The sequence below is a fragment of the Phocoena sinus genome, chromosome 9 (genome assembly GCF_008692025.1).
Source record: "Phocoena sinus isolate mPhoSin1 chromosome 9, mPhoSin1.pri, whole genome shotgun sequence".
NCBI lineage: Eukaryota > Metazoa > Chordata > Mammalia > Artiodactyla > Phocoenidae > Phocoena > Phocoena sinus.
In genome coordinates this window covers 90,305,563-90,317,622 of record NC_045771.1, presented here as the reverse complement: position 1 = coordinate 90,317,622, position 12,060 = coordinate 90,305,563, and the positions used below count along the sequence as shown (strand labels likewise).

The following is a 12,060-nucleotide window of genomic DNA, read 5'->3' as shown; positions in this document are numbered from 1 at the left end:
ACAGTATTTGTCTTTCTCTGTCTTACTTACTTCGCTTAGTATGAGAATCTCTAGTTGCAGCCATGTTCCTGCAAATGGCCTTATTTCATTCTTTTTTTTGTGGCTGAGTAGTATTCCACTGTATACATGTACCATATCTTTTTTATCCATTCATCTGTCGATGGACATTTAGGTTGTTTCCATGTTTTGGCTATTGTAAATAGTGCTGATATGGACATAGGGGTTCATGTATCTTTTTGAATTACAGTTTTGTCCAGGTATATGTAAGGCCCACCTCATCTTAATTTGATTACATCTGTAGACCTTATTTCCAAACAAGGTCACATTCACAGATACCAGGGGTTAGGACTTCAACATATGTTTTGGGGGGACACAATGTAACCCACAGCAACCCCCATCATGAAGTGTCTACTCTCACCAGCAAATTATAAACTTTTTAAGGACTGGGACTGGGTTGGTCTAGTATTGGATATCGTTGGTCATATCCAATACATCACACAGTGTCTAGTAAGTAGTGGGCACTCAGTAAAGATTCCTTGAAAGAAAATTTGAATTTTAGGAATATCTGAACCTTCAGACATTGAAAAATGTATGCAGAGAACACACAATATCAGATTCCTTCTTTTATTTAAATTTACATTTAACAATTTGCAATGAAAATATAAATGCAAGTGGGGAGGATGAGACTGTCCGGAAGAGGGAGTGGCTAGCTCTCTGGGCTCACTTAAGCTAAGGTGTGTGCTTTAGTTCCCCAGCATCTGTCCTGAAGATGAGTTTTTGGCAAATGCAGACAGGCACCCAGACTAGAACCAGATTTCATGACCGGAATTATTCGGTTGGATTAAACAGAAAATAATACAGCAGAAACTTTAAAAATCCAAATTTCTGTTTTCTTTACATAGTAAAATATAACTGACAATTTATTTCACAAGTCAAAGAGAGCCTCACTTACCACATAAAGGCCAGGATTTGCTGCAGAAACTTACTTTCTAAATTATATTTCAGACTCATTTCCAAAAATAACTAATTTCCATTTATATAGCGCTAACAGCCTCCAAATTATGCAGAGTTCCGACATCTAACCTTTCTTTAAAAAATAATTCGACTCTTGTAAATGATATGTTTAACAAAGTTAATTTTTTAAAATTAAGAGTTTGCTCTAGGAGTTGATATATTTTATTGCAGTTTCCACTTCCCCCTACTCTCACCAAAGAATCACCAAAGCCAGTCAAAGGCAGTCATGTGGGACTAGGGCTACAGTATCCCCTTTGCTTTCCTTTAGTGGCCATAGTTCCAGTTCCAAAGCCATGGGCCTGTGTTTTAGGACTTCACGTACAGCCGTAGAGATGAGGTATTTCAATTAGAGCAGAAGCAACATTTTGATCTGGAATGTTAACCTGCACTCACACAGGCGTGGTCTAAATGTAAGCTGAGCACCAAAGCCATCGTTCACACGTGCCCAGTGTCAGCTCCATGGGCTTGTGAGCTGGGCAGTGACACACGCTCAGAAGGTTTAGTGCTCTGCTCTTGCTGTCTTGAATTTTGTAATGATTTGTGAACCACGGCCCCTGGGTTTGCAAATTATGTAACCCATCCTGGATACACATATAAGCTGCTTTGACCTGAACCATCTGACTTGTGATCTCTGTTTTCATCTGGCACTGAAGATAGAGTAGGCGTAGTTCCCCAACATCTCCTCCCAATAGCAAGATGACCCAGGTTCTAGCACATTTTCAAAGATACAGAAGTTGGGGGTCATTGGAGATGATGAAGGAAGCACACAAAGGTGATTTTTGTTTATTTGTATGTCTACAGAGTTAAAATTGTACCTTCACTGGAATATGGAAGAATCAACCCCAATGTGACACATATATATACAAAACAGCGTAACAAAAGAACTTGTTCTTTGGAAGAGCAAATTTGTACACACATGCACCAATAGGTTAAATATAAATACAATCCTCTTTCATTCTTCTATCATTAAGATGATTTCTTGAGCAATTCAAATAAAAAGTGGAATTTGTGCAAGGTCTGAGCTTGACTGTGCTATATAAGAACAAAGAAACATCCTCTTCTGAATGAGAAAGCATCAGTCTTTTTGTTCTTCAAAAGAATGGTGGGGGGCTTCCCTGCTGGCACAGTGGTTGGGAGTCCGCCTGCCGATGCAGGAGACACGGGTTCGTGCGCCGGTCCGGGAAGACCCCACATGCCGCGGAGCGGCTGGGCCCGTGAGCCATGGCCGCTGAGCCTGCGCGTCTGGAGCCTGTGCTCCGCAACGGGAGAGGCCACAACAGTGAGAGGCCCGCGTACCGCAAAAAAAAGAATGGTGGGGAATAGTTGGTTTAAAAATGCTACAAAACGTCTATTCTCCATTAACACAGAGGAATAAATATTTCATTACAGGCATGGTCCTCTGTACAGAGTGATAAGTGTAATTTTAAAAGGATGAGTTGTCAAGGAAGAGGAGCTTTTTCTGGATACCTTAGGAGCTGGAAAAAGGATCAGTAGAAAAGGAAGCAGTGTCACCTGCACCCTCAAGGGTCGTGCGGGGCTTTTGAACCCTGCTTGCATATTAGAATCACCTGGAGTACTTAGGCAAACACTGATGTCTGGGCCTCATCCCAAACTAATTGATTACAAGCCGAGGTGGGTGCTCAGGCAGAGTACATTTTTTTTTTTTTTTTTTTTTTTTTTTTTTTTTTTTTTTTATGCGTTACGCGGGCCTCTCACTGCTGTGGCCTCTCCCGCTGCGGAGGACAGGCTCCGGACGCGCAGGCCCAGCGGCCATGGCTCACGGGCCCAGCCGCTCCGCGGCACGCGGGATCCTCCCAGACCGGGGCACGAACCCGCGCCCCCCGCATCGGCAGGCGGACCCCCAACCACTGCGCCACCAGGGAAGCCCAGAGTACATTTTTAAAGTAACCCTGGTGATTCTGATTTGCAGCCAGAGTTAAGAACCACTGGGCTTTTGCATACTCAAAAGGAAAGGTTTGGGCTACACCAAAGTCCAACAGGTATCTATTTAGAAAACTTAAAAATTAAATATATATTTATATCTCATTAAACTTAAAACATAGACACCATTAACAGAGTTATTTCTATGTCAAGTATTAACTATAGGTCATTTTAAGATTTTTATAAATAATTTAATGATCTTTCTCTGTTAACACTTCTAATAAATAGAAAATATTTAAGAGATGAAAATAGTTTTTGAAGAAGACATTTGAATTATTTTTAGAAAATGTGAAGAATGTGTTGGAGTGTAAAAGTCCTTTAAACTGCAAGATGCATAGGGCAAGTAGTGTTCTTCCTAACTTGGAGAACTGTTTTAGGTATTAAATATCTTCTTCCATTAAAAAAGAAAGAAAAAACTGCTGAGACCAAAATTTGAAATGAAGGCATTTGGAAACATCCATAATTTCAGGAATGTCTCCTTTAATAATGTACTTTTTAAAAACTCCAGCAAACATCTTTACAAATAAGTACCTAAAATTCTAGTATCCCTAGAGGAGAAATTCTTTTCAACTAATTTTGAGTTCTAGGGTAAAGGTATTCTTGAAGGTTTCACAACTCTGCATAAAGAGCTGTGAGAATGTGGAAAGTGAAGAAGAAGAGAGGCAGTGTGGGGGGGAAATATAAAGGCCCCAAACGAGTCCCTTTAGTTATTTCCTGTTTCTATGCTGAGAAGGCTATCATAATTGCACTTGAGAGTTTGCCCTGTGGGCAGAGTTGAGACAAATTTTGCTCTTCTTAACCCTGGAACCAGACCAGCGGAGAAGGGCCAGGGCACAAAGGTTCAGATGTTCCATTTTGTGTTTGTGAGTCTCAGTGGTAAGAGAACCTAACTACAAAAGACCCTGAAAAGACTAGCTCGCTTTGCTTACTTTTAGCACATCACTAACATTTGCAGCCAGGGAGGGGCTGTTCGGAAGTGTCGTTTACGGAATGAGACAAAGGTTACAATGATCATATTTTTTTCTTCTGAAAAGTGTTTGAGAAACACAAGGATGACCCAAATTGAGAAGAAGCCCAGATGAAAAGAGATGTTGCCAATTACTCTAAAGAATTTCCAGAAGTACTCAATAGTATGTTAGTCAAAACATCAGCCACGATGAGGGGGGAATTAGGCTGTTTAAACTTAGAATGTTCTCCAACATCATGGAGACAAATGAGAAAAAAACAAACCTGCAAATAAGGCTGAAATTGAACATCACCTAAACAATCACACGTGCCAATATTTTTCTCCAGTGAAGAGTTCAGCTAGAGAAAGAGCTATATTTCTCAAGTGGCAGCTTTCATAATGTCCTAGGACATTTTAAATCAAGTTTGATGACCGCCGTACAGATCTAAAGCTTTTAAATTCTAGCCCAAAGTATTAGGCAGAATGTTTCTCCCCTTGTTTGATGCCAAGAACAAGATGTAGGAACCAGTTGAACTGCACAGTCCATCCTTTGTCTCTGCAAACTTCAATCTGATCTAGAAAATACTTTTTAGCATCCTCCTCGCTCTTCCCCACTGTCAGGGCGTCCCGAATGTATTCGATATCTTCTTTGCTGGTTAACTGGGGCATTCCTGTCATCAACATCATGGAGAAGAGGATGATGAGTAGGTTTGTGTGATGACGAAGGGCTAGGTAAGCCTTGACGCAGACATCCTGGATAAAGGGAAAGAAAACGCTGTTAACTGTTGTTATGGCATCGAAGTAGGCTGAAGACCAGTAGCCTGTTTTGCAATTTACATGACATTATCCCGTCCCTGCGAGGAAATCATCACAAGCAAGGCAGGTCCCCTGCCTCAGAGGAAAAACTTGAGAACACAGACTGCTTTTATAATCTCTGAAGAAATGTAGTTTGGTTGCACACACCCAGGGTGTGCTCAAGGAAAACTAACTGATACAGTAAGTTTCATCTTATTTCTTACTCTTTTTACTTCCATCTCTTTTCTAGGCAAATGAGGGTGGAAATTTCTGTAGTCCCTGCAGAGGAATGAGTCAGTTTTTGAACACCAGCCAGGCGTCACATAACTTTATGTAAGCGTAAATAATGTTTGCCAAGAGCTAACGGAATCCAAAGAAGGGATGGAAATGTGGTGTTTGAGATTTAGGTAGTTTTCATCTTTATTTTCCAATGTGTCCTATACTAAGAAAACAGATGAATTAGTTTTTCATTGTCTGACTCTCAAAATTGTTGAATGACCTTTGGAAATTTAAAATAAATTCTGAATACTGAGTGAGAGAGGGCTTTCAACAATGCTATGGCGGGTGCCTTCTCTAAAAGCCTTGGAGTAGGTGACAGGTGAGTTAAGCCCACTTCTGAAGCAACAGGCATGCTCATGCCAATGAAATGGTTCCAACATGAAGAAAAAGTTGCAAGGTTCCCAATTTTACAAAATCAGAATAGTCCAACCTTAATATCATAATTTGGCGAAGATGGCATATTAAAGAAGACTGAAATGAATGATTACAGGTTTAAATATTTCAAATAAAATACTGAGTAAAATGTTAAGAGAATAACACTCCATAGGCAACTAGGGTTTATCAGAAACTTGCAAGAGTAGTTCATCATAAGGTACTGGATAAAAACACACTTTTGATTTTTATAAAAGTAACATGTAGTTTAACATGTGACAAAAATGAAATTATGTGAAGAATGACCTGAAATTACCAGTCACAATCATTCTGAATAATGAGTCTGGGAAAAAGAAATGTATAAGATCAGAAAAGCGAAGGTGAAATCATCAGTGTTTACAAATAGCCATTGTCTTCTAGGAACACTGAAGGGGAAGAAAATTAAAGTACTATTGTAACTAGTTTTTATTAAACTAGCTTTTTATAAAATTAATAAATAGAATGCTATAAGTAGGAGCCACCAGTTAGAAAGTAAAAAGAAGGATGCTGTGAATAACGGTAACAAAACCCCCATGATTCCTGAGATAAACACCTGAGATACATAAATTCCTGAGATACACAAAACATGCAGAACCCATTTTTTAAAAACTGTAAACATTTACTGAAGTAAGTAAAAGAAAACTTGAACATGTTGAGTGACATGGCATGTTCCTCAGTGATAAAACTATTATAAAGATAAAAATTTTTCTCAGATTAATCTATAAATATAATGAAATTGAATAAAAATTCCAATTGGATATTTAAACCCAGATATGTTTTTAAGTTCATCTGGGATAATTAGGGCCTGAGAGAACATTCTGAAAAAGTATAGTAACGAAAAACAGTGCTTGCCATCCTAGATATTAAAGCACATTATAAAACTACAATATTTAAAGCTGTGTGATGTAGTACCTATTCTTCTCCAAAAAAGATAAGAAATTTTGTGGAACACAATGGAAAGTTCAGAGACATATCTAAGTACATATTAAATATATAATAAAGGTGACTCAGATTAGTGGGGGAAAAGATTATTTCATCAACAGGGGTGGTACAACTGGCTCATAATTTGGGGGGAAAATAAAGTTTCTCCCATGTGATATACCAAAATAAATTCCAAAAGAATTAAACATTTAAATGGAAGAAGGGAAAATATTTAAATAATCATGGAATGAGAAAGGAAGGACTTTCTGAAGCTGATTTCCAAGGTGGAATCCATAAGGAAAAGATAGAGAGATTACGGAAACTTCAAATTTTTGAGAAAAAAAAGCTATAAACAATATTAAAAGAGGCAAATGACAACAGAAAACATATTTGCAACATGACAGATCACTTCTTCATCCCTAGCCCCCGATAGCTCTTACAAAGCAATAAGAAAGAGATAAACAGTGGGCTAGAAATGTAGGCCAAAGATATAGTATATCATACTATAAGACATAAAACCAGATAACAAACATATGAAAAAACATGCAACCTCATTAGTAATCAAATAAATGTAACTGAACATGAGATGGAAACATTCACATACCAAATTGGAAAATCTTTTTTTTTTTTTTAAATGTTTAAGGATAATCTCTAATGTTCACCTTTCATAGCCTGATGGTAGATGGGACTAGATGGTAGATGGTATACTTTTCCTAGCAGACGACTGACAACATGCATCAAAAGCTTTAAAATACTTATAAATGTTATATAACTTAATTGTGGTGGTGGTTACATAACTTTGTCAAAATTCAAGGCACTGTACACCTGAAAAGGCTGAATTCCGTTCTCTCTGAATTATGCTTCAATAAACTTGACATGAAAAATGTCAGAATCCTTTTACCCAGCAATTTCCAGGCTAGGAATTTACCTTTAAAAAATTTAGATAATTTTGCAGTGATTTATCTACAAGAATGTTCATTAGAACATTGTTTAACATTGTGGAAACTTGAAAGCAACTTAAATATCCTACACTCGGAGATCGATAAAAAGGGTTTATGAAAGTATCTACATAGTTCTGTAACTACTAGAATTATCCTGTAGAAGAGTATTTAATAAGCATGTAAAAGTGAGTTTTAAAAAGCAGGTATGAAACACCACATGCAGTACAATCCCATTTTGGTAAATGGACACAAAATACTTACATAGGAATAAAGAATATAAGTTTACCGGTCAAAATTTTAATAGTGATTTTGCTTTTAGATGATCTTGTCTGTGTCACCTGCACGTGGCAGGGTAACCCCAATGATAGTGGGGGTCAGGCCTGTGTCATTCTGTATGTCAAGACTGGATTGTGTACGCATCACCCTGTCCAGGTACAAAAACCCATGGACTATTCTGGCATTTTTTAAGTCAGACAATATGTATAAAATGCTCAACATAGAGGGTGGTACCTGAGGAGCATTCAGTAAATGTTAGCCCTCTCCCTTCCCTACTTGGAGGGGAGATGAACTCTGTATCTCCTCCCTGCTTACTTACCACAGAGCAGGAGACCCAGCACCATTTGGGCTGTTCCTGCCTTGGTCCAGGCAACTCTTGCGCCCTGGAAGCGGCTGTGGTGCATTAGCGCTCTTGCATTCTTAATGATTCCACTTACGTCCGGAAATCATTTTCTTTTGCTCATCCCTGGGACCCACTGAGGTCTCTCTCATTTCTTGGCAATTACACAGGCTAGGGGTAGACTTCACCCCAGGCAACAGTCTCATTAATTGGCCAACTCGCACAATTTTCACAAGGGCAGATATGGGGATGCCTTTTGATTTTGAATTAGAGGACATTCTGATTTTTAATTATTTTCTAGCCTTCTGTACACTGGGGGCTCCGGGCAGATCCCCTGCTGTCTGAGCCCACTGTGTGGTCAAACTCTTTAACAAGAACATTTTGAGGAGGAAAATTAATCCGGGGTCAAGTCATTATAACACCAATCCATGGGTGCTCAGTAAGTATTCAAGTGGCAATGCACCGATTCACCGATCGCTGTAGCCACAGAGAGACATATGAAAGGGAAGAAACTGTCCTGTTGTTCTCCAAGGCCACCTCTCCTATATAAAGAATTTCTGCTGGCTTGAATTTATTCGGTTAATTCTAATTTTCACACCCAAGGGTCACTTCTATGAGAACGAAATTTCACCTCCAAATTTAACCACACGCTCCATACTGGTCAGACACACTGTGTAAATTCTGTTCGGCGGTGCAGACTTAGAGACGTGGTACAGACTTAATTATCTTTTGCTTAAAGGTGTGTGGAGCAGGGGTTAAAAGCACACAGTCACACCTCACTGCCTGGACTCAACTCGTGGCTTTATTATCGACAAGCTGTTTGTCATCAGAGAAGTTACTTAACCTCTCTGGACCTTGGTTTCCTCATCTTAGAATCAGAATAATAACAGCAGTACCCGTGTCACGGGATTGTGGTGAGATTCAAGTGCTATGTAAAGGGTTGGCTATTATTATTGACAGTGTAAGAAGTCACACACTTCTCATCACTGAGGAGGTCACCTTGCCATCTAGACCACCTGTCCAAAAAGTCCCCTCAGACAGCAGAGACCTAGGGGTGGGCTGGGCCAGGGCAGGATGGAGATGAGCCCCACTCCCACCAGAGTCAATGGAGGGGGTGTCTTGATGCTGGCCCCAGGAGGTGAGGGGGATGGTGGAAGCATATAGCACACTGGCTACATAGCAGATGGTTCTCTTTCTAGGAGGGGCCCAGGTGGGCCCTTGCTCTGCCTGCTCAAGCCCCAGGGGTTTCATTTCTGCCCTTGGACTCAGCCATAGGGTCTGTCTGAGCTTCCTGACTGTTCTGTCTCAGCAGAGGCCTGTGGCTTGAGGGGCTGTGGGGATATGGCTTGGGGAGCTCGGGGGGAAGCACAGAAGTTACTGGCTGTAGCAACAGAATTTTCCCTTCTGCCGCGGCTGCCGGCCACTGACCACATGCAACCTCATCCTGTCCTTCTCAGCTGCCGGTTGAGGCTCTGTAGTACGGAGCAGAGAAGAAGGGGGAAAGGAAGAACCTGATGTCCAGGACTTGGTTTAAGATACTTGTTAACTAGTGTGAATGTGGGGAACAGTGTAACATTGTTACTGTCATTGGCTGGACCACTACCCATTAGTAGCTAATAAGTAGATTGAGCCTATATAGTAGGCAATCTGCTCTTTATTTCAGAGTTGATTCAAATGCCTTAATTACAGCAACCAGTACCAAAGGAAAGGTTGCTTTTTACAGAGCTACCCCTCTCCTAAGTCTTAAGAACAAAGGGAACTATTACCATTTCAGGGTCAACACTTTGACTTGATTCGTTCACTGTCCCAACTTATCAGTTTACTATACTGAAAACAAAGTCCTTTCTATGCATAGTCTATTAATTTTTTTAACCACCAATGAACTGTGGCTGCTTTAGACAGTCCAAGGTCAGGTGGAATAGTCCTACTTTTTCTTAAAACCAAACGCCTCCATTCTCATCTAGAAACAAAGTGGAAGTGAAATATTACTGTACACAGCTACAAAAATGAGGAAGTAACCTCAGGGCCATAAAACAGAAACTCCAGAAAAAGAATCCAGGCTGAGAGGAGGGAGAGACAACACTCACATATACTCATCAATGAGAAGAAATGTCCTCACCCACCTCCGTTTCCTAAATAATAATGCAGCCTCTGTCTGCCACATTACTATTCCTATTAGTTTTTCTCCCCGTCTCCTTCCTCAGAGACAGGGGAGAAAAAAATAAGATTTATCAAAGAGAATTTCATTTTTTTAATAAAAATCAATGAGTTGGCTAAGCAATGCCTTTAGAAGTTATTTTGGCAAAACAGAGAAGGTTAATGATTAGGACCTAGTAGTGCTGGAATCTGGTAAATCTGAAAGAAGAGTGTGTCCGACACTTGGACGTGCATTTGTGGAGTTTGACTTAGGATTGCCATCTTTAAGGACTTAGAAATGATTCCCAGACTAGCTCTGTCTACCAGGGGGAAGGGCTGTACTGCCATCTTCTCGAGTATTTAGCTAGAAGCTCATTAGAAACCTAAGGGTACAATTAAACGGTTCTACTTTAGTCAACTATTCTAAACAGACTGTATGTATGTGTGTGTGTTTATTTGTGCCTTGTTCCAGAAAGGGTTGAAGGTGCAATATTTGGATACACAAAAGTCACAGTAACAGGGCTTCCCTGGTGGCGCAGTGGTTGAGAGTCCGCCTGCCGATGCGAGGGACGCGCGTTCGTGCCCCGGTCCGCGAGGATCCCACATGCCGGGGAGCGGCTGGGCCCGTGAGCCATGGCCGCTGAGCCTGCGCGTCCGGAGCCTGTGCTCCGCAACGGGAGGGGCCACAACAGTGAGAGGCCCGCGTACCGCAAAAAAAAAAAAAAAAAAAAAAAAAGTCACAGTAACATTAATCAGAAGTGGGTAGAAAAAGCAAAGGGATCCACAACGGGTTTAGGAAAAGAGACTAAAGCTATACATCACAAATCCTATATTCTTGCTAAGGGTGGCCTTCAAATGTATCTTCAACCAAAAGGGAAATCGAATCAGTTACTTCATCCAATGTTCAGAAGATTTAAAAAATCTATTTGTTTAGGAGAAACACAACTTTTCTAAGACCTGATAGAGCTTTTGCAAGAGGATCTTTATAAAAAGTACACTTTGTAACGTGGTGAATAATGTCCTCGATAATATTCTGTTACAAGACAAAACAATTCTCTAAGAGAAACTAAACACTGTGAGAAGGATGCCAGTTAGAAGGTTAATCTCGATAAATGTTTAAAAGTAACAGGGGTCTAATCTTAGGAACCGAGTGACACCGCATGCTGGTGGATTAATGCACAAATCCAGACCAAGGCCACGTTTCCAGTCTTGTGCTCATATCTTTTCCAGAAAAGTGATAAAATTTGGCAAGCTTATCTAAGTCCTAACAATTCGACAAGCCCACGCAAGTCTGCATCTGGCAGAGAAATCACGCCGACATATGCAAGCTTCTACCCATGGCTGATGCGGACACTTCTCTGAAGGCATCTTCTGATGGAGAGTGTGGAGAGAGGAGGAAGTACTGGAGTCTTCAGTACTGGAATACAGGAGGCTGAGCTCGACCTCGTTAGTGGGCCAGGATGTAAATCCCAAGAGGATGCAAATCCTTTAACAACTCAATATATTAGGAACAATTCAACAAACTCATCTCCCTGTTGATTTATAATAGGCCTTTATTACATTAATTTGTGATTGATCATTTGAGCTCCAAGTAACTTTTTTGCTTGGCTCTCTACCCCCTAATGCAGCCCATGCACTGCTTCAAATTGGATCCAAATTTCCCTTCTCGCCTCAAATTCCACTCCACACGCCCACGTATACCTAGGTTCCATCCATTCTGGACGACTGTACTCTTTGTTCCTAAAATACTGATACTAAATCCTAACGTCATGCCCTCGCTCATGTTCTTCTTTCTGACTTCCTGCACCTGCCAGGAAAAATGAAGATGAACTCGGACCTTAAGGCCCCCAATAAAAACATTCCCTTCACTCCACGGCCCTCTTCTACCTTCCAGGACAGGAATCACTGCTCCCTCCGCAAACCGTTGGTGAAATCCGCACTACAGAGCTATGTGCGCATCCCTTCGGCTGAGCTCTGGGGCCACGCCCCTGCTCGCGTCACCTGGGCCCAGCAGTGTGCCTGCCACACCGTAGATAATCCGCAAATGCACGACGAATGAA

General features: G+C 40.8%; 1 protein-coding gene across 5 annotated transcripts in view; it reads right to left on the bottom strand.

The window, feature by feature from the left end:
- Positions 1–3,426: 3,426 nt before the first annotated feature.
- Positions 3,427–12,060, bottom strand: part of PIK3CG (phosphatidylinositol-4,5-bisphosphate 3-kinase catalytic subunit gamma) — a 33,979-nt gene continuing 25,345 nt past the window's right edge. For all 5 annotated transcript variants that reach the window (XM_032642636.1, XM_032642637.1, XM_032642640.1 and 2 more), the window contains exon 11: positions 3,427–4,654. In XM_032642636.1, coding sequence (XP_032498527.1) covers positions 4,376–4,654 — 279 coding nt within the window. In that variant the 3' untranslated portion in view covers positions 3,427–4,375. The remainder of the gene's footprint in view (positions 4,655–12,060) is intronic.